Source organism: Cibotium barometz, chromosome 20 (assembly GCF_041138505.1).
Source record: "Cibotium barometz isolate CiBa-2024 chromosome 20, ASM4113850v1, whole genome shotgun sequence".
NCBI classification, from domain to species: Eukaryota; Viridiplantae; Streptophyta; class Polypodiopsida; order Cyatheales; family Cibotiaceae; genus Cibotium; species Cibotium barometz.
The window spans coordinates 26,013,570-26,039,292 of record NC_141065.1 but is presented as its reverse complement, the minus strand read 5'-3'; the positions used below and the strand labels follow the sequence as shown (position 1 = coordinate 26,039,292).

The window sequence follows — 25,723 nt, the reverse complement described above, 5'->3', positions numbered from 1 at the left end:
AAGAAGGGTCTACATGTGAAAATGCAGCCATCCTGACGCCCAGGTGCTAACACACAGATTGGCCACCCCTCAGCCCGCAGAAAACCCTCATAACAGGCTGTTTCTTTGTCGCCTATACATCCAGCCAGCTCAGTAGACAGAAGGGGCAGCCATCAGCGATTATTGATGCAGGCTGTCATCTATAGTGGTCAAGATCTTATACCACGCTCGGCATGAGAGTTCGGGTGTCGGCATCACGGTGTTATTTTGTATCATGTGATTGCAGTTTAGAGTCCATATCACTGTGACGACTAATGAAAGTTTGTTAGGCATCACCTCTATCCCTCCGAAGGGGGGTTTGTTGGGTATTTCTTATGAAGGTAATTTTTGCTACAATTTTTGGTGGTTACCATTCCTCCCATGGTCAATGGCAAAGCATCCCCACGAGCACAAAAAGAGACTCCTTTGCCATTGTGAAACCACATCACATCAATCTTCACATACTCCTAATGTAATTTAGTCACCCTTCTTCTTCTCACACTTCTTAGTTGGTTGAACACCCTCTTTGGGTGTGAACAACCCTTATTAGGTTTTGGTCAACAGATAAGGCTTGATGCCAATAAAAGCATGTACTTGGTGAAAGAGTGCACAGAGCGGAAGCAAAGTGGCACTAGAGTGTGCTGAATAGAGAGTGCAAGAGAGAGAGAGAGATATGGAGCAACTATGCTGAATATATTGAAACAAAACAGTCCCAAGCAAGAGACACTAGAAGTCTCATACGTGAGGGAGCAAAATATGTACAAGATTGAATGAAAAGTGAGAGGCTAGCCCCACCTATTTATAGGTGAGGAGAGCTGGCCGACTGGAGCAGAGGAGCTGGCCGACTGTGAAAATACCAAACAAGCTGGGAAAATTCCCAGAAAAATATGTAAAACAGGGGTGGCCAGCCCACAATCAAGGGCCATGCAAAAGGAACCAAAAGGAGACCAGAAATGGGCAGAAACTGGGGATGAATGTGCTAACACCCCCTCTCAGCACCAGATGCTGAACATACTCCGAGAAGCCGAAGAACTTGTCCTCTGTCAAAGACAAAAGAATGCAGCAACAACAGGTACCAGGAAAGCTCCACAAGCAAGCTCCACAAAAACTTAGCTACAAAAGCAACAGAACAAGCTGCCAGGTACACTGCTTCTCTAGAAGAGAACAACCATGTAGCTTGCATCGTGCTGCTCCAAAGATCGGTGCCAAACCCAACTGAAAACACAGTGTCACAGGAATCCCTAGAAGCCTGTAGCTCCAAGAAGATAATACCCTCGAAAGAAATTGCTCCACCTCTGTACCAAGAGTAGCCAAATGCTGTACAATAGCACCCTCCTCGAAGGTTGGCATCGCGAGATGTAAGAACTCAACTGCCCCCTTTGAAAACTAATGTCGGGACTCCACAAGCCCAACCAAATCCAAATCCCAATCCTTCAAGCCCTGGAAGTACACCACTGTGCCCCAGGCACGGTCACGGACACACCTGACCACAATCCAAAATCCTCACACAAAGGGAAATAGGAACATTCATAGTAGTGGTAACTGAAGTAGCCTCCTCAATAGCATCACACAACGTAGAAGTAGGCTCCTCCATAGAAGGCAAAGGGACCAGCAACACATCTTGGTCACTGGTTGTCGAAGAAAGAGTCGGAGGCGAAGCAATAGGAGACAAATCCCCCTCAAAAGCTGTGAGCAAAGATAGCCCACAAACTTCCTCAAAAACATTACCAGATAAATCATCCTGGCAAAGGAGAAGTATGCACAGAAACTGAAGGCAGGGCAATAGGAGAAACAAACTCCTCAGATGCAGTGAGCAAAATTGGCCCACTATCCTTCGTTGCAGGAACATCTCCAAAAGAAGTATCCACAAGATCACTGGTTGCATAGCACCCAAAAGTAGAAACCATCTGTCGATCACTGGCATCACCAACAAGGTCACAAAGCAATTGCCACACATAGAAAGTAGAAGCATCATCAGGAGCATAGATGAAGTGTCGAAGAATCGAATCCTGAAAATTCAGGAGGATAAAGCCATAGATTTGTCCGTCAGTCTTCCTCCACCGACACTTATCCTCTGCAGAGGCAAGGTCCGACAAGCACCGATTCTTGTACGAGAGAAACTCCATCAAACCATACTCCCTGAGAATAGAAGTAACTTGCAACTTCCATGATTGAAAGCTACCACCATCCAACTTGTCTGCCTCATCTAGGAAATAACAAGAGAGTGGTACGGGAGCCAAATCTGAAGTTGTCATCATTGATCCAATCAATAGGACCAACCCTCATAAGATAAAACTGTCCAAATCAGAAAACGCTGATATAGGGCCCTTCCTTCCACCAAAACGCAGCCCTAAGAGGCTAGACAGCACCCGAAAATCCTCCTGTAGCAAAAAAACGGAGAAGCTTCTGTCGACTGTACCTCCAACCTTGAGGTCACCGGAAGAGGGAAACAAAAAAATGCAGATTTGATATAGAGAGGAAAGGCAGCCGCACAGGGCCTGGGAATATGTTGTAAGAGGGTGCAAGAGGGAAAGGCAACAACAAGGACAGTAGCTTGGGCTCTCCTAAAAAAAAATGCACAATCTCAGAAGAAGAACTGTCCTCCAAAGGTACCAAGAGTGCCACCAAAGCCCGAATCACCACAGACCCCCTCTGCAAAGGGAAAGGACCACTGGAGAGGAAAACGCAGCACAAGAAGGGCTGCTGTCCTGAAAAACAGGCCGCCTATGTCCAACCTCCACGTGGAAAGAAAACGCTGATCAGAAAGTACCTGATGGCTGCAATCGGTGAAGCCAATCTGAAGGAGAAGTGACCAGCAGGTGCTGTCCAGAAAACGCAGCAGCAAAGGGGGTGCAAATCTGAGAAAAAACGCAGAGGAGAGGGTGCTCAAGTAGGGCTGAATCTGGGGCAGCAAAGGAGTCGCTGAACCGGGAGCGATGATACCATGAAAGAGTGCACAGAGCGGAAGCAAAGTGGCACTAGAGTGTGCTGAATAGAGAGTGCAAGAGAGAGAGAGATATGGAGCAACTATGCTGAATATACTGAAGCAAAACAGTCCCAAGCAAGAGACACTAGAAGTCTCATAAGTGAGGGAGCAAAATATGTACAAGACTGAATGAAAAGTGAGAGGCCAGCCCCACCTATTTATAGGTGAGGAGAGCTGGCCGACTGTGAAAATACCAAACAGGCTGGGAAAAATCCCAGAAAAATATGTAAAATAGGGGTGGCCAGCCCACAATCAAGGGCCATGCAAAAGGGACCAAAAGGACACCAGAAATGGGCAGAAACTGGGGATGAATGTGCTAACACTTGGGTGGTTCTATTAACATTGAGCATCATTTAAGTGTTGCAATCTCTCTCTCATGTTTGCCATCTCATCTTTTTTTTTTCTTTTCGTAATGGGTAATATATATTAATTTCGAAAAAACAACATACAGAAGGTCGCATGATCGGTAACAAACATGTACAAAATCAGGCCGCATGGCCACCAAACAAGAACGTGCAACTAGGAGTGGCAAGGATGCTGTGCGTATAGTTGTAGACCAAGGATGAGCCTGCTCCCTGGTAAGACATCTAGCAAACACCAAGGAAAAGAGCTGCCGCAAGAGCAGCCACAAGAGCAAGCCTCTCAAGCTCTCTGTCGAGGAGGCAATAACACTGTATGCATAGCTGCACACCAGGGATCAGCATGCTCCCTAGTGAGATGATTGGCGACACCAAAGATGAAATCTGCCATAAAAGTAGCCCTCGCAGACGGCCTACATGGCCATGAACTCCATGCTGAGCATCAAAGAGGAAAGCATTCCTCATCGTCCAGTTATGCCATAAACCCGAGAATCTCATGAAATCAAAGAGCATGTCAAAGTGTTGAGGATGGTGGTCATGTTGCTGCCCGAAAACCCGCTGACGTGGAGTTAGTGTAGCAGATGTCATGGATCTCCGGATAGCTGAAAGATATGTCCAAGTATGTCTGGCCATTGGACACATGAGGAACCTATGGTGACTATTCTCCGGGGAGGTAGTGCAGAAGAAGCATGTACCATCAGAGATGTGTCTTTTATGAAGAGCATCCACTAATGGCAGCCCACCAATCATCACCCACCAGATGAAGACCTTGGCCTTGAAGGGAAGGGCTGAGTGCCATCCCCGAAACACTGTCGTTTGCTACCAAGAAGCTGTTTTTCGTAAATGCCATGTTTTATTTGCATGCTGATGCATCCACGATTTCTTTTTGATCTGCATGTGATAAACATCATTTGCGGAAGCATGCAAAAGAGTCACATGTCCCAATAATGCCCAATCCTCCCATGGATTTGACTGATGTAGATCTGGAATGGGCCCAAAAGCAGCCATGCAACTCTGCAAACTGATCCCAAATCTCCCTATATCCACGTGGGACATGAAAGAGGCGCCTCGCTGATCGGAAGGAAATCAGCCTGTTTTGTGAGGCAAGCATAATGTCAGACAAACACACCACACGCAATCTGGCCATGCGGTTGAATTTGGGGCGGATTTCTTGCTTGTCAGACCATGTGATCAAATGCGATGTAGCCAGAATCTCTGATTGAAAGGAATTAGCTTGGCGGCGGGAGTCCGGAGATCTCCAAGTTGCCATTTGCAATACCTCGTGCCATGAAGCTACAAGGTGGTGAAGTATGGGCGAAGACCGAATTTTAATATGTTGATCCGCATTAACCACATGCCACCATGAAGCTTGAATATGGGTATTACCATGATGTATGGCCGTATCCTCTATAAGGAATGTTACAATATCAATCCATGGCTGCTGCCCAGAACAAGCACATACATCCTGGAGAAGAGACCATCTTCTTGCTACCATGTGCATTTGCACATCCAATATAGCTACACCTCCCATTCTCTTCGGCATACAAATGTGTTCCCAAGAAACCCAATGCAAGCCAACTTGGGAAATATTCTTTTTCCAAAGCATGAAATGAATAGGCTACACAAGTGCAGTCAATGTTTTGTTGGTCCACGGCAGCAAAGGCAGGAAGTAAGACACCATCGGAAGCGTTATTGCTTGTGCAGCTTTAAGTCTAACATTGAAAGGCCAAGCCTGGGATTTCCAATAGACAGACTTATTTGCAATTTTGCCTAAAATCTAGTGAATGAGCTGCTTTCGAGTGACATAAACCCCAATCGGATACCCCAAATGTTCGGTGACAGTCCCACGTGACACAATCTCCCCCTGCCAACCAAGAGCATAGATATCCCTCTCTATGCATGAAATGAGGGCTGATTTGCACACATTAATACACAAACCCAAGGTTGTAGCAAACAAAGACCAAGCATCCATCGCCTTATGCAAGTTATGCTTATCAGCCTTGAGAAACATAAAGGAATCATCAGCAAGTGCCTGCCCAACAAATTGTTGTCCAAAAGGCAACGAAAGTGCAAAGAGCTCTCCATTAGTGGCCAAATGCGAGAGCATAGTTAACATTGGATGTGTAGCAAGAGCAAACAACAGAGGGCTCAATGGACATCCTTGTTTGACTGATCGGGTGAGAGCTATCGGATTCGTGGCCCTGCCATTGGTCATAACTCGGGATTGAGACCCAAGACCAATCGTGAAAATCAATCTGGACATGCGTGGACCAAAGCCCATAACGCTCATCGGCTTTGCAAGGAAGGACCAACTAAGATGATCAAAAGCCTTCTCGAGATCCAGCTGAACCATGACAATCTCTTGATGTGCATATTTTGCATAGTCTATACCCAGCTGAACATTAAGTATGTTATGCAAAATGTTTCGTTCCTTGATAAATCCATATTGTGCCGGATGTATGAATGTTGGCAAACACTTGTAAAGACGGTTTGCCAGGACCTTTGCAAATATTTCATACATGGCCCCCCATCAACGAAATAGGCCTCCAATGTTTGAAGGTGAATGGCGAGGGTATTTTAGGCAGCAATTTAATCAGCCCAAGTTTCCAAGAGTCTGGCATGCATCCTGAGTGCCATACTTTCTGACATACAACCGCCAAAGGATCCTTCAATTAGTCAGCATATTTAATAAAGAACTCATTAGTAAGACCATCGTAACCGGGGCTTCTATCGTTTGGCAAATGTGTCAAGACAGCACCCACCTCTTCTTCTGATATATTTGCTTCTAGCTTAGAAGCCAGTGCATCCGGAACTTGCTGTGTAATCAACTCAAAGAAAGTGGCACGAGTTCCTTTGACATGATCATCAAGCAACTCATGTGGACCCAAAAGTTCAGCATAGTATTGCCAGCACATATCAACGATGCTCCGAGGTTCAGTTACAATGTTGCCTTCTGAAGTTTGAAGTCTCACCACATTTTCCCGAGCATACGAAGCATGCAAGGGATGAAAAAATTCACGTGTTTGGCAATTGTGGTCATGCAAACTCTCATTTATAGTTCTCAATTTCACCTATGTTGGCTGCAAATCAGCCATTGTCTAAGCCAGAAATGTTGCCAAAGAGAGTATACGATCATTGCTCGGGTTATCTGTCAACAAACAGTGGCAAAGAGCAAGCAACTCTTGCATCCGAAACAACTCCTCCCTCTTTTTAAATGCATGATGAATACCATATTGGCGAGCGACCCTTTGTATGTTGTTAAGAAAGCCATCCCAAGCCAGCAAGCCAGATTGGTTCAACTCGCCCATAAAATGATCGATAGGCTGCAGCCTGCTGTACATAACCATCAAATAACGAATGATCCAAGGAGTTGTTGAACCTCCGAGGGATCTTAGTTAGCAGTTGCTTAAATACATGCACTGGCTGATGAGACATCTCTAAAACCACTGGGAGTGCTATCTCATCTTTAGCTCTGTCTCCATCTTACTCTCTCTATCTCTGTGCACCAACTTGTCATGAGTTGAACCTCCATCTCTCTCTTTGCACATGCTCCATCCTGGCACCATGAATGCTAACAAGGTGAACCTTTTTACAGAATTTTGCTAATTTATTTGTTATTATTCCATACACTAGTAGCTACTTGCAGCAGCTTGTAAGGTGTTGGTCTTGGTAGCTCAACGAAGTAGGGGACCACAAAGTGTTGTTTCAACAGTGATTGGAGTCCATGTGCATTGCAGGATCTTGCTCATTTTGCAGTCAAGTGTTGTCTGGGTGGCTAGGTTGATTGCCTTTGTGAAAAGGTATCATAGCACCCCACACTTCCAGACAGCATAGCTGCCCATGGCATTCAAGCAGTTTCTTTAACAAGGTTTTTGTAGAAATAATTGATGTTTGTACTCGTGTTTTTTCAGCAATAACTGATGATGTTTGTTGTCCTTCCTCTGGTGTATGGTATAATTGCTCAAGAAAGGGACGAAATTTAGCTTACCTTTGCCAAGGATTCTTGGAATGGATAATTGCCATACGGGCCATGTATCCCAACAGTAGAGCAGTTCTTGACGATGAATAGCACAATATGAAGAGAATAGAGTGCTGAGAGAGAAAGAAAGAAAGCTGTATTAACGTCTACTAGAGGCCGAACTTGACCTATGAGACAAATCAATGTACAACTGTCAATGTCTTCTGGATGTCCAGAAAAAAAAGGACAAAATGAACATGAAATAAACTATGAAAGTACTGAGCTAGTGGGGGGGGGGGGGTGTGATGGATGGAGCACTACTGCTAGAGGCTCAGTATGCAACCTATATGCGTAGGGTATACAAGAATGCGTAGAGAGAGAGAGAGAGAGAGAGAGAGAGAGAGAGAGAGAGAGATTTTATTAACGTCTTCCAAAAGATCGAACTCGGCCTATGAGACAAATCAGTGTACCTGTGTGGGGTATCCTCTGTCATCCCAACAAATTGAAAAAGTACTGAACTAAAAAGCTGAATGTGGGTGTGCAATAAGTGCAATGAGTGGGGGAGGGGATGGAGCTCTACTACTAGGAGAATGCAAAGCTATATGCATGGAGTATACAATCATGATATGCAACCTAGCTAGCTCCATCCTGTACCATACTGGGGATATAAAATGGTATACATCAATGAAAGGGGTGTCCACAGCTCCCTGAAGAACATGCCTGGGTCTGCTCTGAAGCGAGCCAGTTGCTCCTCACCCTCTCTGTGAAACTGAGCTCTGATCTCTGTCATCTCTCTGGTATAGGCGTGGTGTCCGAAAGCGAGGTGTCCTCTGTCTCCTACGGGCTCTGAGTGTCTCTGCTCTCTGGAGAGTAATTCCCTGCTGTGTAGGGGCTGGGAGTGGGGTGGATCTCTGTCTGAGAGAGAGAGAGAGAGAGAGAGAGAGAGAGAGAGAGAGAGAGAGAGAGTACATAGTGTTGGGTCCCAAATACGCTCTCTAGGGTCCCCACCATGAATGGTGTATTTGCTTTAATGTTGTAACTTTGAGTGGGGCAGAAGGGGTTTCACAAAACACTTGACCATTAATGGAATTAAACACTTAAATTGGTCACGGACTTAAACATATGCTACTTAATTCTAAAAAACTATAAAACATCTGACACCACATACCCCCACGGCGGCGCTTTTCCCCTTGAAGTATTTTAATATCATGTATAAGCTTTGGGGGAGCACATGCTCCAGATTTATCCACATACAACCTTGAATAATTCATATACCCGGGTTGTCATCAAAAAGCTCCATGAAAATGCTAAGGATATGTATATTCCGTGTGGATACCGGCCAACATAGCTTATCCAGTAGCCCACATAGCTGTCCATAAACCCATATGGCTGAATCATAAGACCATAAACCTGTCCATGTATCTGTATGGCTGAATTATAAGCACATAAAGTTGTCCATGAACCCATATGGCTGAACCATAAGTCCATAAAGCTGTCCATAAGCCAATATGGCTAAGATACAATACCCCATGGCACTAGCAAGTGCCCAATGGTTCAGTTTCATGCCCAATATCTATAGCAATTTTAGAGATGGCATATCTCAACTCATAGACATTATGCCAACAGGGCGTACATCTTCACCTGACACATAACCCCATAAGCCTTTGGCCACAAGAAGATTTTGGACCATGAAACTCTAGAGGGAGTGATTATTGCCATCCAATTTGTCCTCTTGGGACAAAACCCCGAATATATCGGTCGTATTGCGAACCATTTGCTGAAATCTCTTTACTAAGAGATATGCAAACACGTGCAACCAAATATGCTGTAAAAAGCACCTGCAGGCAAAATGCCAAATGCACTGGAGTGCAATGCCAGGCAACCACAAAGTCCCGTGCAAATGTTTTGCCTTGGATACAAGGCTGCAGATAAGCAATGCTGAACATCCCCAAATTTTTGAGCACCAAGGGACTGATTTATGTGTCAATTGCACATAATTCACAAAAGCCCCCCAAAATTTGTGTACTAATGAGCTTTAATTGTGCAATTATGCAGTGATTTTAAGAAAGCCCCAAATTTCTGTCCCTAGTAACTGCAATTGTGTAAGTTAGGAAAATCCCCAAATTCTGAAAAATCCCTAAATTTTCCTTGAATCCCGCATTGAGATGTTGCTCTGCACTGTTGCTTGCACTTGATTTTGCAATGAAGCAAGAAATGTAAAAAAGCCCCTTGAACTGAAACAAAAATTCAGTTACCTGTAACCTTGATTTTGCAAAATTTCAGGTGGACAGTTGGCAGACAAGGAGGCGGGACGTCCACTGTTATAGGTGTGGACTCTCTTGTTGAAGCAAGACTTTGAAGAGGTCGTTGTCGGCGCACGTGGGAGCTGCAGGTGGCAGACGGATGGGCTGGCGGACGGAGTCATAGATGGACAAGCAGCGTGCAGACGGCGAGTTGCTGCTGATGATGGCGAGTTGCTGTTGACGATGGCGAAATGCAGGTGACGAGTGACGGGAGCAGTGGACGACGAGATGCAGGAGTCGGCAGGCTGCATACAGAGCGAAAGAGCACGAGGTCGACAGCGACGCTGTAGGTAGAGTGTGAAGTGCGATGGTGATGCTGTAGACGGAGCACGAAGTCGACGGTGATGGAATTGGTTGCCGGATGGAACGACGACGGACTGGTGGCCAGCGACAGAAGTTGCCTCCAAAAAAACTCACAATTCTGTCAAATGCCACATTAGCCATGAGTGTGGCTGAGCTCTGCCAAGCACTGCCCACTGTGGTGAGAGCGCCTTTGCCTGGCTGGGCGGTGTTGGAGCCCTCGGCACTAGTGCCGCCGGGTTTGGCGGTGGAAATGGGCGGTTCTCGGCTGGGCGGGCGGGAGAGTACAATAGGCGAAGGATCGAGCTCGAGCGATGGAGAAGTGGAGCCGACGGACGGAAGGGTGCGGCGCCTGCAACCTGGAAGCTCTGATGTCACTGTTAGGGTTAGGGTTCCACACAGATAGGAACACACAGGGAATGAATAGGAGCAAGCACTCTCAAGAGAGAGATGGTGATTGATGCTCACACAGAAGATTTGGGGTTGACTCCACAATATCAAAATACAATAATTGTGGTGTCCTTTCACACCTAATATCCAAGGGGAAAAATCCAAAGGGAGAAAAGTGCCCTTGGTTAGCCCATGTGGCACTACTCATAGCATATGTGCCAATAGTTTCAATACTAGATCTCTCCCAATTACTCGAGAACTCGCCATACATGCTTTCCACTTGACACTTGAGCTCGAATGTCCAGTTTTGTGTCCAAGAAACCATCTCACCAAGCTTCAGGCGCTAGATCTTTTGTATTGGATAATCCTCCCATTCCCAAAGCTTGTACTCTCCAAATCTTTAGATGTCTCGGAGTCCACTAGACCCCTTTTATACTGGGAAATGTTTGGGCTGTTGACATTCTTCCGAGCTTCTTAAATGTTGTCCACAACTTTAAGCTTCAAGCCATACATCCAAGATATAATCATTTCCCATCAAGTGGGCGAGATGAGACAGCCTCATAAATCCAATATAATTGAAAAAATCCATGTCTCAAATAAATGGGCGAGATAAAATAGTCCCATAAGTTCAGATAACATAATCATGTTCCAAATAAATGTGCGAGACAAAACAGTGCCATAAGTCCAGATATCATATTCATTTCTCAAATAAATGTGCGAGACAAAACTGTGCCATAAGTCCAGATATCATATTCATGTCTCAAATAAATGTGCAAGACAAAGCAGTCCCATAAGTGCAGATATCATAACCATGGATCAAATAAATTGGTGAGACAAATGAGTCTCCATAATACAAATATCCAAATCATATCTCTATGTTCATACTCCAAGTCGAATCCACGAAATCCAAGGAGTCGTCCCTCGTTTCCCAATTCCCAGTGTCACGTCAAAGGCAAGCTACTCTCCACTGGCTTCCATGCTTACACATGTGAACACCAAGCCGAGAAATAGAAGACCGATTGACTATGTATGCAGACGTAGAACGTCCACTGGATTTGAGCGCAGACGTCAACTTCCCAGCATATCAAATGCTAGTCTACTGATACGTTGCGTAGGCATAAGTCCCGTGCCAACAAGGTGTTTGTTCGCATGACCCTTGGCGTAGACATAAGTCCTTTGCCAACTAGTGTCAGTCCACATGACCCTTGCCGTAGACATAAGTCCCTTGCCAACCAGGCGTCATGTTCACTGTCACCCGCCTGTATTTGTGAGAAATTCCCAATCCAAAACCCTAATTAGCTTACAGGAAATTTTGTATCAAGAATTTTGAAGTTAATAAAACTTGGACATGTTGTCTGACCTAGCATGGCAGACTTCATGATTGGACATGTGTTCTTTTCCAAGGAACCATGATTAGACATGCTACTATTCCGAAATAGGAGAGCATAATATTGTATGCATGAATGGACATGCTTCCATCCCGACGTGGGGAAGTATGATTGGACATGCTTCATAAGCATGATGGACTATGCACTCTTACCATTATGGGAGAGCATATAGATGGATACAAGTGTATGGAACGGATGGTACTCACCTTAGGCACATGCACAATAAGCTGTTTGAAGATCTTGCATTGGATGCTGATTTTGAGAATGCTTGAACATTTAGACATTCATCTTAAAGCATCGAACTTGTGCATAATACTGGTTGCTGATCTAGCGACTTGTAATTTGCAGGAGGTTAAGTATGTTTCTTACTTAAACTACTTTCAATTTTGATAGTTTTACAAGATATGTACCTTTTAAGTTGGAGGTCGATTTTGAGGCCTTTCCCTCTATCTTTTGGGAAAACAGAGACTGGAATCGGAATCAGAGCGGTCGAAAACCCCTCGGGCAATTTTTTTAAATTTTTTTGAGGTGACGTGGCGACTTGCCCAGGCCATCTCAGGAAATGTCTCGAGTTGCACATGCAAAATAAAAATAAAAATAAAAATTAATTTTTTTTTGAGGTGACGTGGCGACTTGCCCAGGCCATCTCAGGAACTGTCTCTTGAGTTGCACATGCAAATTCGTTTTAGAACTTGAGTTATAAGTATCTCTTTCTATTTTTCAAAGAGAGAAAGAGAACTTAACTCTTTCTATTTGTTGACAAAGGAAAGTTTCCCATGCAAAACTAAACATGTGTAAAAGTTTCTCATGCAAACTAAAACATGTGTAAAAGTTCCCCATGCAACCTAACATGTGTAAGCTTTTTCTATTTTGAACTAAGAAAGCTTTTTAGAAAGGAATTCACCTATAAAAAGAGGTGATTCCCTTCATTTTGGAAGAGGAGAGTTTATGTAAACTTGTGCATTTTTGAGAGCAGGAAGGCAAGAAGACTAGCTTCTTCTCTACCAAGTGTAGAGCACCATTTTTCAAGAGAGAAGGCTATCATGTGAAGACGGAGATGCTCCTCAAAAAGAGGCTTTGAAGAGTTGAAGAAGAGCTTGCTGATTTTCTTCATCAAAGGACTTCACTCTTGTGAGCATCCTTGCCACAAGAGAAGATAACCGGTTGTGTGACCCATTGGTAGGCCATTGGGGTGGCACATAGACGGGTGAGTTTCTCCAACACTTGTGTGTGTGTGTGGTAGGCCACCACATACAAACTAGGAGATTCAAAGGCTTTGTTTTCTATCTTGTTTGTTGGCTGTACCATGCTGATTCAAATCAGTCCATACAGTCATAAAATTGTGGAGGAATAATTCATATTCCCATGAAGGGGCCCGGCCGTTCCGGGTCTATGCTGTGTCGTCTCTCTCTCTCTCTCTCATTTATTCTTCCATCTATTTGGCTCAAGTATTGTTGGCTGAAAATTCACAAGTTTTACTTCAATTTTCAACCATGGTTAAAAGTTGATTAATGTGATTTGGCAGTGATAAGCTTGTTGTCCATATATAACTAATTAAGAAGGCAAATACCCAATGCTTGAAAATCATAACACAATGATTAAATACCATTGCGTTCAATATTTCTTTGTGATGGAAGCCTTCAAAATAGTCCCCAGCAACCGTTGTACTTCATGGGCAGCCTTGGAGAGAGAGAAAGAAAGAAAGAAAGCTGTATTAACGTCTACTAGAGGCCGAACTCAACCTATGAGGCAGCATTGGGACAGCTTGTAGTAGTGGTCGAGAGCCATAACCTTGGAGTAGAGAATCACCAAGCTCTATAAGTTTTGCATCTATATTTATATTTTTAAGTATTTTTTAATAGACCGTACCTCCATTGTTTTTTATTTTCAAAATTTAGCGGTGCGTTCTGAGACCGTATTTGAACTATCGAACTTTTGGTACCTGACAACTATGGGCTTGGGACACCTACTTGTGAACCGTGTGAATGCCCTATGTTCTAATGTGTTTTGTGGCATGTGAAGAGGCGGTAAGTGCACTCAAAACTCTTGTATTAATCTATTAAAATGCTTTGTAATGTGTGTGTGTGGGAGCATATATTGATACCAAGTTCTACACCCACTATTGGGCACTAATGACGTTAGTGGGGATGTTGTAGTATCTAGTCCATACTATGCATGATGGAGTTGATGGTTTATTGTCTTGTGGATGACTACCATGACGTTATAAATTGCACTTTCTTATAAGGTGAATTTGGGCATGTTCTTGGATTCATCTAGGTATATCTTTATGCTGTATTAGCGGACATGCAAATTTCACATTGTGAAGTTTTCGTCCAAGGTGCAGCCAGTTGATATTCTGTTAATTCTTTCTATCTTTAGTGGTGCATGTGCCCTATCAACTACCTTTTTGTTGTAATAATGCTTTCTATTTGTTATGATCCTTAGTGCTAGGCTTCATTATGGCTGAGTTTGCCGTGCGTCTCCGGAGCTCTGACGGAAACTCAGTTCATAGACCTTTGTATGAATGTATGCTCTTATGTGTGTGTGTGTGTGTGCGTGTGTAGGGTGTGTGTGTGGGAGCATATATTGATACCAAGTTCTACACCTACTATTGGGCACTGATGACGTTAGTGGGGATGTCGTAGTATCTAGTCCATACTATGCATGATGGAGTTGATGGTTTATTGTCTTGTGGATAACTACCATGAGGTTATAAACTGCACTTTCTTATAAGGTGAATTTGGGCATGTTCCTGGATTCATCTAGGTATATATTTCAGTTCTCAGCTTTGTTTATGTTTTGTGCTGTTTCCATTTCATTAAGTATTTAAGTGATTGTTATTTACGAGACTGTTTTCCCAATACGTGCTCACACTTAGCAGGGTGAATACAACAACTTGGTCACATCTATTACTAATGTTGTGGTCTTCTCTATGTACATCATAACAATATCCTTCAAGAGAGAGAATTCATCTCTCATTGCTGCACCAATGAACTCTCTGAGCATCATTCCCAATCTTTTTGGAAGATTTCTCAAGCTAATTGAGCAGGATTCTCACTCTTGATGAGTGTGTGTGTGTGGGAGAGAGAGAGAGAGAGAGAGAGAGAGAGAGAGAGATGTTTCTTCCCCCCTCAGGTTGATGGAGAACGATTATATGAGAAAGCGAGACGAGGAGAGCATCTTGATGTTCCTGCACGGAAAATAAGCGTGTATGAATTTCGAATAGAGCGGAACAAGGAAGACAGGTTTGATACTTAATCTTTAAATCTCAGACTGTTTAAAAGTAATAGAGCTGGAGAGTGTTGCCTTCTAACTACCAAAGTTGAAATCACCTCCTAGGCTGCTGACGTAGACGACGACGTCCATGATTTCTGTCTGTAGAAGATTTCAGTATTCTACACCTTTGTGGGTGGTGCACGAGCTTGCTTGCTTGATCCATTATGAGCTTTCCCTTAATGTGATTGTATAATTGAATGTAGTGGAGCATGGAACACAGTTTCTTGCGATGGCCTTCATTAGCCCCTTCGGTAGGGAGATCTCAGATGACAATGTCAGGGGGAGGGGTAAAAGCCCACTGTGGAAGTAGCCTTAACTGCCACCCGTGGGAGTGGGCAAGGAGACCGACAGGATTTTTAACAGCCTGCATTTGGACCCTTGCGCATCATCAGATCCGTCCAAATGGCATTGAGGCTTTGCTGGGGTGAGAGCTGCCTCTCTAATTTCATGGTATTGTGCCTCGTCAGACATGCCAAGTCATGAGGCTGCTTATCACCCACCACCCATTTGGAGTAGATCCCTGGTAGTTGGATGTTTGAAGAGTCTGGGATCATGTTTGACATTACTCCATGTTTGTCCTGAGCAGGTACAGTATATTTGTCGCTTTTTAAGCTCTCCCTTTTGTGGAGAAGTACTATTTATTAGAAACATCTGTATCACATTACGAGGGTTTGGTATTTAATGGATTGAAGCGACTACAGTTATGGCTATGTTATTGTTTTTTTGAAAGGCAGACTTATATATTTGAAAGGCGGATTGCAGGCAGGAGCTGGATTTCTATGTTTGCTGCTCCAAAGGAACATACATACGTTCTTTGTGTGCTGATATGGGCAGGGCTTTGAATAGGTATGTGTGTTTGCTCGTGTGTGTGTGAGAAAGAACAAAAGTTGTATTAATGTCTTCAAAAGACCCAAAGGGTCTATGAGACATGTATACATAGCGTCCATGAAATCTCATCATGGATGAAACAAGAAAAAGCAACAATAAACTAAAACTGAGAACTGAAAACTGAAAGCTAAGATCTCAGATTCTGAGAGAAAGGAAAGGACCACAAAAGACCAAAATGACCTATGAAATAAAGTTATATTAACGTCTTCAGAAGACTATGAGACCAAAGTGATGTGTACATAGTGTCCAGGAAATCTCGTCATGGATGAAATAAGATAAAGCAATAGTAAACTAAAACTGAAAGCTAAGATCTCAGCCTCTGAGATTATACATATGAAGAATCTAGATCCTACTATGCAAGGAATATGGTACAATGAGAAAGAGAAAGAGAGAGAGAGAGAAATGAAATGAAATGAAATGTTGTATTAACGTCTTCAAAAGGCCATAATGACCTATGAGACCAAAAAGTTACATCATGGTGGATCTGATACAATGTCTGGATAAAAAACCAGAAAATGAAAAATAAAGATGATACTACTGGCACCTAGAAAATGAAACTGGAACTGGAAGAGAGAGAGAGAGAGAGATGATAAATGTCTTCTAAAGACCCAATGGGTCTACGAGACCAAAAAGTGTCACATATGTTCCATGTGTAAACTGGAAATCAGAAACATGGAAACAAAATTAAGTGCCAAAAGGAATAGATCTGCGTATTACGTGGGCCCTACATGTACAATTAAAGGTGAGGCAAGTGAAACCAATGGGACTCATCATGTGTCATCCTCCTCTTATGCAGTATACATGGAGTCAAAGTCTAGGGGTGGTGCCACTCTGGCATTGGAATATATCCTCGATCTGGAGCAGGCTGGCATAAAAGATGGATCTCGGAGGGTGATGACATCTGGCTCTCTCAAGGGACTGTGTCTGATCCCCGATGACTCCAGCGAGGCGTTAGTAGATCCGTGATCCCAGGTGCCCTCTTGTGGCAAGTTTGATCTCTTAGGCTGGGTGTTTGTCAAGATAATTCAATGGTGCTAGTGTTGCCTTAACAGCATCCTTGGAGCTCCCCCCCCCCGGTCTGCGCACCTGACCTCCCCATCACCAGCCACCTGCTGCCCTCCACCTCGTGCTGCCCTGCAATTGCCTGTTCCCTCTCTCTGCTTGGTCCCTCCTGCTTGGTGTCGGCCTCAGCTCCTGCCTTCTCCTCTTCCGCCCGTTGCGCCCCCACCATTGCCCTTAGTGGCCTGCGCCTCAGTGCAGCCACCCCTCTTCTTGCCCGGCTTCTGCCCGCTTCCCCCGTCCTGTTGAGCTCCTGCCTTCCCTTCCTCCGTCTGCTGTTTTGGGCGCCCCCCAACACCCCCCCCCCCGCGCTTGTCGTGCAGGCACATGGACATGCTTAATCCCAGGCTAATTCCTGATCTCCAGCAGGATAAACATCAGGATTGGAGCAGTAAACACTGTCACAGGCTTGAGGAGGGCTAGAGGTGACCAGGAGTCAGGACCCTGTCGGCCAGGTGGAGGTCGTGTACTTCCAGTCGGCATGGAGCTGGCCGATAGCAGGTGGGCCATTTGGTTAATAGCTCCAATTGCCTGTAAAAGGCATACTATTGCTCATTGTTAGTTCTCTCTCTCCCCTTAGAAGATGGGTGATTAGATAGACTTTTGGGGTTGCTAAGGCAGCCAGATTGATGTACCTTTTTGTACTATTTGAATATACTAAATACATATCCATCTCTCTCTCTCTCTCTCTCTCTCCTCTATTCTCTATCTAGGTTGATTGTTCTTGCATCAAGAGTTCTCATGCAGTAGTTAGGACTGAAAAGAAGACTCCTAGAGCTTCCGCATGTGCCATTGATATCAGAGCATCGGCCTAATTATGAGGTAGTGTTGCTGCCCCACCCACCCTTACTACATCGCACATGGATGAAACCATTGCCCGTGTCTTGACCTTTTGGTGGTGTGGTGACTAGCCAACATTGTATCAGCATCAAGCTCAGGATTGCTCTTCGGGTGCATGTGAGAGGAACTGGAGTTCCTACTCACTTGTACACACGAAGTTATGCAATCGCTTGAGCACGCAACAGTTAGAGCGGCTAGTGTATTGCCGCGCTAACTTTCTGATGGTGCGCGCAATGCAAAAGATGGAATTGGCGATACAGGTATAAGTTATAACTTATAAGTTATAAGCATTCAAATTTCAAACTTCAATGTTTATTGAAACTAAATTCTAATACATTGCTTGTCAATTGATCATTGTACAATGTAGGTGAATGTGGATGCATTCAAGCTCATAGGGGCACTCTTGAGAGTATTAACAAAAGAGCAAGATGAGGAGGAGGAGAGGATCTATGCAGAGATCTATTGAGAGCTCGAGTCGTTTGATTGACGACCTACTCGCACTCGCTGTGGGCGTGGAGGTGGTGGTAGAGGAGTGCAAGTAGGAAGCCATGGATGCACGATTCGTGGTGCTTCCAAGGACATAGTGCGTGGTTCGGGTAGCTCTTGCAGATGAGGAATGCTCCCTTTGGCTTTTCACATGAGCTTAGAGAGCCTGAGTTCGATGATGAGGGAAGCCTCCTTAAGCGATGGCGACTTCGGCGAGGCCACTGATGTGCCCTCTTCTCATGAGGATGATTTAGCGAGAGCTCTGATAGTGATGCCTTTGTCTAGTCTCTCCTTGGGCCTTGGCCCCCTTTTTGTACTCACTTTTTTGTACTCGCGCCTAGCGTGCATGATCGCATTGCACCTCTGTGCTTTATGTACTTTTGTTTGTCACTTCAAACTTGTTTTTTTAACTAAAATTTTGGTTTGAAACAACTTCTCTAGACTCTATCCTTCCAAATTGAAAATGTCTATGTTTGTAGGTGTTCTTTAATTAAAAACCGTATTTTATCGTACGGTATCCCAACTTTTCATATCGTACCGAAAATTCCCATATGGTATCTACCGTACGGTATTGTATTTTCGTACCGTGACAACTATGGCTGCAAGGTTATTCTTGAAGACCGGGCAAATATGGTTCGGGAGGACCATGAGAGTGCTCTCAAGAAGCAAAAGACTCAGCATGGTGCAGCCAAGAAGACATTGGTGCCACAAGTTACACAACCCTCTTTGCAAGGCATGTTCAAGGAGCAGTCTAGAGAGGGGGTAGATGAGGCGGTGGCTTGTTTGCTCTACGCGTGTGGTCTTGCTTTTGCATTGGCTCACTCCCCGTATTTCCATGCGATGGTGTCAGCGATAGCATCTTTTGGCAAAGGATAGAAGCCTCCCAACTACGAGAAGCTGTGGACCACACTTCTAGACAAGGAAAGATCAAGGGTATGTTCCTGTCTCTCTATTGTTGAGTCTACTTGGCCTCACTATGGTTGCTCCATAGTCTCTGATGGATGGATAGACTCAGCTAAGAGGCCACTCCTTAATTTTATAGTCTCAAGGCGTTGAGAACGTGGTGCAGATTATCACGGACAATGCAGCAAATTGCAAGCTTGTAGGACACTTGGTGCACGAGGAGTTTCCTTATATTTTTTGGACTCCTTGTGCAACTTGCTTGAATTTGTTGTTGAAGGATCTGGCCGCTATCACTTGGATGGAGGAGGCAATCACAAGCAGCAAGGAGGTTCAACAGTTTATTGCAAATCATGATGTCATAAGAGCCATGTTTGGTAAGCTCTCCAAACTCAAGCTAATCAGGCCAGGGGATACACGGTTTGCCTCTAACTTCATTATGTTGCATTGACTAGTGAAGGTAAAGAGTTCACTCAAGCATCTTTTGACAAGTGATGAGTGGGATGGTTGGAAGGCCCATATCGAGCCAACAAAGGTAATTGAAAACATGATCTTGTCAGATGCATTTTGGGCTAATGTGGAGAAGTATGTGAAGGTTTTGTAGCCAAATATGGCCATGCTTCGCATGGTCGACAAAGATGAGCCATGCATGGGTGTTGTGTATGAAGGCATTGGTCAGATGTTGGAGAAGATCAGGGAGCTATTGAAATAAGAGAAAGAGGGGGATTCTCATTATAAGGAGATCTGAGCACTTGCGCAAGAAAGGTGGGAAATGTTGCATTCACCTCTTCATGCAACAACTTTCCTTCTCAATCCAAGATGGTTTTCAAAGAAGCCGCATACTGACAAGGTTGTGATGAGAGGGCGAAGGAAGACATTGGATAGGGTGGGCAAAGATCTTGCTGAGAAGTCAAAATATAAGGAGCAATTGTCCGATTACATTGGATTGAAGGGGGACTTTGGCGATGGTGCAGAAACTATGCAGACAATGTCTCCTATTGCATGGTGGGAGAATCATGGCACAAATGCTCCACATTTGCAAAGATTGGCCATTCAGGTGTTGTCTCATGTGTCTAGTGCCTTAGCTTGTGAGCGCAACTGGTCTACTTATGGGTTTATTCATTCGGTTAATTGCAATCGACTAGGTCATAAGAAAGCTGAGGACTTGGTGTATGTGCATAGCAACCTCAGGTTAATATCTAGGAAAGAAGCTTCCTATGTCTCTGGGCCATGCCAACAGTGGGATGTATTGGAAGAGGATGATTTAGAAGCATGTATCGAGGATCTACTTGATGATGAAATTGTGGAATCTATGTAACTGTATCATGTCATTGATATGTCACCTATGTATTTTTCACTCGTGTATCTGTCTCTCACTGTTTGATTCATGAGAAACTCGGAGAAAGTCTTTCTTTTAAATGTGGTTTTAATGTTCCCTTTATGTTTTGCAATGTATATTGGCTATGAAACTCCAACCTACCCTCGGCGTTTCCATCCACATAGGTTTGCCGTTTCCTCGTGTTTCCTGTCCTATGACGTTTCGCTAACAGAAACGTTTTAGGCAACCTAGGTTTTGCCTTCCATTGATCTTAGTTATGTGGATTGTCTCATGGAACATTGAGGGTTTGGGAGAACCGCAATGCTTTTAGAGGCACGGGGGGTAGACGGGCTTTCTGGAGGGAACGATTTGCCGGACCGGATTGCTTGAGGAGTGCGTCCGAGGTGTTTCCAGGCTATACTTGGCTTCACGTAGGTAGGTTCTCATTCAGGGAGCCAGAGGTGACAGATTTCCGCTTTCTCGTTCGGTCCGGCATGGTTGTCCTTTGGCACCTTATTTGGGGGGGCAAGGACCCCGGGCCGAGCCACCCAGGCACCGGGCAGAGTTCTACCTCTTCTAAGCTTACCCACTGGTAGGCTGTTCTTTCGCCCTCTTTGATGTTGCTTGTTGTTCTATGCTGCCGTCCGTTCTTTTACTTGTGGTTGACCCCTTCTGCTCTGCGTGCTCTGACTGTGCGTTGCATGTTCTCTTACCATCGGTCGCTTGACTGTACCTGCATAGCCCGACACGTAGCTCTTGTCCGCCTTAATGTGCACACTGCTCCGCTTGCAGTTCTCTGAATGGGAGGATTAATTAGGGTTAGGTTTTCATGTGGGAGACATACACAGAGAAGAAGGGAGAGAGAGAGAGAGAGTTGTGGGGATAAGTCAACTCATGGGAATGAGTGTGTGACTCCCCTATCACACATGTATATTGCACTAGTACACATAGTGCACTTAGTACATTAAAAGTACTAACTGTACTATGTACTATAACTTATGGGCTTGTACACACTATAAGGGTGGGCATAATGCCTTTACCCCAACAACCTCCCACTTAAAGGCAAAGTGCCCTTAAGTAAAGGAAAAGAAAAATCAGCATGTACATGATAATATACAAGGCCATATCAAGGCTGAAACTGGCCTCATCCAATGCCCATCAAGTGTCTGCAATGAGCAAACCGCTTCGGAGGCAAACTCTTTGTCAACAGATCAACCGGGTTGTCATCCGTATGAATCTTAACAAGCTGAATTTGCTTGTTCTCTATCACCTCTCTGATGAAGTGATACTTCACATCCACATGCTTTGTCTTTGCATGAAAGACATGGTTCTTTGCCAACTGGATGGCACTCTGACTGTCACAATGCAACAATGGAATATCCCCTGTATAACCCAAATCAACCACTAACCGAGATAGGCATAATGCCTCCTTGCAAGCCTCTGTGGCTGCAATATACTCGGCCTCTGTAGTAGATAAGGCAGTGCACTTCTGCATCCTGGATATCCATGACACAGCACCTCCTGTGAATGTAAACACATAACTGGTAGTAGACTTCCGGTTATCTGGATGACCGGCATAATCCGAATCCGTGAAACCATGCACTAATGCATCCTGTTTGCCAAAGCAAATGCACATATCCTGTGTGCCCTTCAGGTATCTCATGACACCTTTCACTGCTTCCCAATGCTTCTTGCCAGGGTTGGCCATGTATCTACTAACCACTCCCACTGCAAATGCAATGTCCGGCCTAGTAGCAACCATGGCATACATGAGACTGCCACAAGCTGAAGCATACGGAATCTTGGCCATATAAGCCCTGCCACTATTTGACTGTGGGCTGTCCATAGCACTGAGTTTCACATATGGAGGCAAAGGAGTACTAGTCTTCTTCCCCCCGTCCATATTGAACCTTTGCAAAACTTTGCCAATATATTCCTTCTGAGACAAATACAACACATGCTGATTTCTGTCCCGAAGTATCCGCATACCCAAAATGTGATTTGCATCACCCAAATCCTTCATATCAAAGGTTTGATGCAGCCTCTTCTTCAAGGCATCCATCTCTTTACGAGATTTCCCGGCAATCAACATATCATCAACATACAAGATGAGGATCAATAGACTGCCATCCAAAGCTTTCTTGGTGTATAAGCAGTGATCTATGTCACTTTCTCCTGAAGTCCTGGGATTTCATGAATGTATCAAATTTATGATACCATTCCCTTGGTGCCTGTTTGAGCCCATAAAGACTCTTTTTCAACTTGCATACAAGCTTCTCCTTTCCATTTACTGCATAACCCTCTGGCTGTTGCATATATATCTCCTCATGGAGATCACCGTGAAGAAAAGCAGTCTTCACATCCATCTGAATCAAATCCAGATCATCATGAGCAACCAAAGCTAATACAGCTCTAAGTGTCGTCATTTTGACCACTGGAGAGAAGATATACATAGAGAAGAAGGGAGAGAGAGAGAGAGAGAGTTGTGGGGATAAGTCAACTCATGGGAATGAGTGTGTGACTCCCCTATCACACATGTATATTGCACTAGTACACATAGTCATAGTGACAGGGGGACGGTGGGACGCCCACGTGGGACGTGGGAACGCCGTCCCGATTAACTGCAGGCGCGGGACAGATGCGGGACGGCCCAGGGGACGGGACAGAGGGGACGTGGCAAGGGGACGGGTGTCCCCGTCGGATGGGGACGGCGGGACGTTGTCAGCCGGGGACGGGGGACGCCTGCAACGGCGCAACGGCTACAGAAAACTAGCCGTTTTTTTTTCGGGCAACGGCTACTAGGTGTTGGCAGCTGGCCGTTTGAGGCTGGCCGTTTGAGGCTTTGAGAGAGAGAGAGAGAGAGAGAGAGAGAGAGAGAGAGAGCTGCCATATGCTATATAATGGGCTTATGCTACTCCTCTTCTACTCATTGCTCAAGCCTTCCATGAATGATGATGTACCTCTAGGCTCTCCACCATCTCCCTCTCCTACTCAAGCTTTCCTCTCCACTATCTCCCTCTCCTACTCCACCACCTTCCTCTCCACCCTCTCCTACTCCACCACCTTCCTCGGACCTCTCCACCCTCTCCTACTAGACTACTTGAACAAATTTCAAATGTCATTTTGAGAGAGAGCCATTTTTCTGCTTTTTGGTTGTGAGAGAGAGGATAATACACAGAGGCAGCGCAGCCACTTCTCTTACTCACCCATAAAGTGATCTTGTAGCCAAACAAACAGCTAGCCACATACCCAGTTCCTTTCAGGCGGTGGTGAAGAGAAACAACAGTGAGCAACACCACTTTAGATTACATTTAAGGTAGCCTCATGATCACAATTTGTAGCATTCCTGCGAGTGCAGTAGGCTTCATGGTACTATTCATATAGCTGCTCGTGTGTGCAGATAGGCAAGAGGTGGTCGATGATAGGCAAATCTTCCCTCTACCTCTTCTCCTACTCTACCCTCTAAGCTCTCTCCACCCTCTTCTACTAGACTACTACTAAGTTACTAACTATTCATGGCATCCTCTTCTCGTGCAGGCGGTAGGAGTAGAACGGATGGGTGGTCATGGTGGGATGAGGTCAACTTTTTGAAATGATAAATAGGTCCGACTACTTCAAAACGATGGTGAAGAAGATTGGCGAGTACGGTCCTCACTACACACCTCCATCCTCCGAAACCTTGCGGACCACTATGCTTGACAAGGAGAAACGCCTTGTTGAGCAAGCGGCGGCAAACACAAAGAGACAATGGGCTCGCAATGGAGTCTCTTTGATTGCAGACGGATGGAGTGACACGCGGAAAAGGTCTATCCATGGCCTTGTGGCATACTCACGGGGGGAGATGTACTTTGTCTCCTCACATGATGCTTCAAGGACGGGAAAGAGTGCGGATGTACTTGCTGCTGAGTGGAGTAGTGCTATCGAAATTATCGGCCCCGAATGTGTGATCGGTTTCATCACGGATGGTGAGGCGACAAATAGGGCAGCGGGAGCTATTCTTTTTTTTTTTTTTTTTGGGGAAAAACGATCCTTCTATTAGTTAATGAGAAAACGCCATAAGGCTACAAAGCTCACCTCACAAGGAGGGATAATAAACACAGTGAACACCTGAGCTCCACCCCCGTGGGGCTGGCCGCTCTCTGGGGGGGGCTACCTAGTAGTACATGTGGGAGGTGAGAAGAGCCAAACTGGAGGCCTATAGTGCCAAGTGACATCCTCGCCCCTCGCGATGAGGAAAGGGTCAGGCTGCCAAGTGCGGAGGAAAGCCTTGCGGCGACCTCTCATGCGATCCGAGTCGCCCTGTTTCCCCCAGTGTCCTCTCAAGGTGTGAATGATGTCCACCCAGAGGGCCTGTATGACCTCCGCCGGTGGAGTCGCCTGGTGGTCAATGGCCTCCCTGCATCGGGCTCTCCATATGTGCCAAGCCGTCATGCTGCTGATCATCTCCCATCTGTGCCCGTCCCCCTCCTGGGAGACTGTCGAAGAGAAGTCTGGCGTCGGAACCACCGCCATCGCCCTGTCAGAGACCTGGATGGTCGCACTGCCAGGGACGTCCTCGTATCCAAGGGCCGGGCCGCTGTCCGTGGCCCAAGCCACCGCACCCCACGTCACCATCATCTCACCTGGCGAGCCTGCAAAAACCATCCTGAGAGCGCGCTGCCAGACCTGCTGTGCCTGTGGGCAATCCCATAAGCAGTGCCGTTGCGACTCCTGTGCATGGCCGCACCGAGGGCAGGACGCTGGGTGTCTGCCAAAAGCTAGCCAGGCCCCCACAGCCAGTCCTCTATGCGCTGTAAGCCAGAGAAAAAGCGTCACCTTCCGGCGCCGGAAGCTGGCCCAAAGGCGCTGCCAGAAGTCCCTAAGGAAGGCAGGGGAGAGCCCTTGTCGCCGCCAATGCTCGGCCACCGCCGGGGTGCCCGCTATCCTGTGCCTCTGGATCCGCCGCCCCAGCCTCGCTGTGTACTGAAAAAAGGGGATGCCTGGGCAGGTAGGGGCCGAGTAGGGATCTCGCCAAAACCACTCACCTGGATCCCACTGAAGGCGAATAAGAGGCCTGCTGTCCCAAGCCCATAATCTCCAAGAAAAGTCCTCCCCTATCGAGGCCGGTGAGGGGTCTACATGCCACTGTCTCTGATGAAAGCCGACCACCCGCACCCTCTGAAAAATACAACCCTGGAGCTCATCCAAATCTAGTCGTGTCCTCTGAAGCTAGCCACCCTCTCCCACCTCGAAAGTGAGTGGGGCGACTCTCTCT

General features: G+C 45.5%; 1 protein-coding gene across 1 annotated transcript in view; it reads left to right on the top strand.

Moving 5' to 3' along the window:
- The window catches only part of LOC147627712 (Pseudouridine synthase family protein), a 104,450-nt gene that overhangs the window by 54,509 nt on the left and 24,218 nt on the right, over positions 1–25,723 (top strand). Inside the window, exons 6-7 of the mRNA XM_086814664.1 lie at positions 14,838–14,947; positions 15,741–15,824. Coding sequence (XP_086670790.1) covers positions 14,838–14,947; positions 15,741–15,824 — 194 coding nt within the window. The remainder of the gene's footprint in view (positions 1–14,837; positions 14,948–15,740; positions 15,825–25,723) is intronic.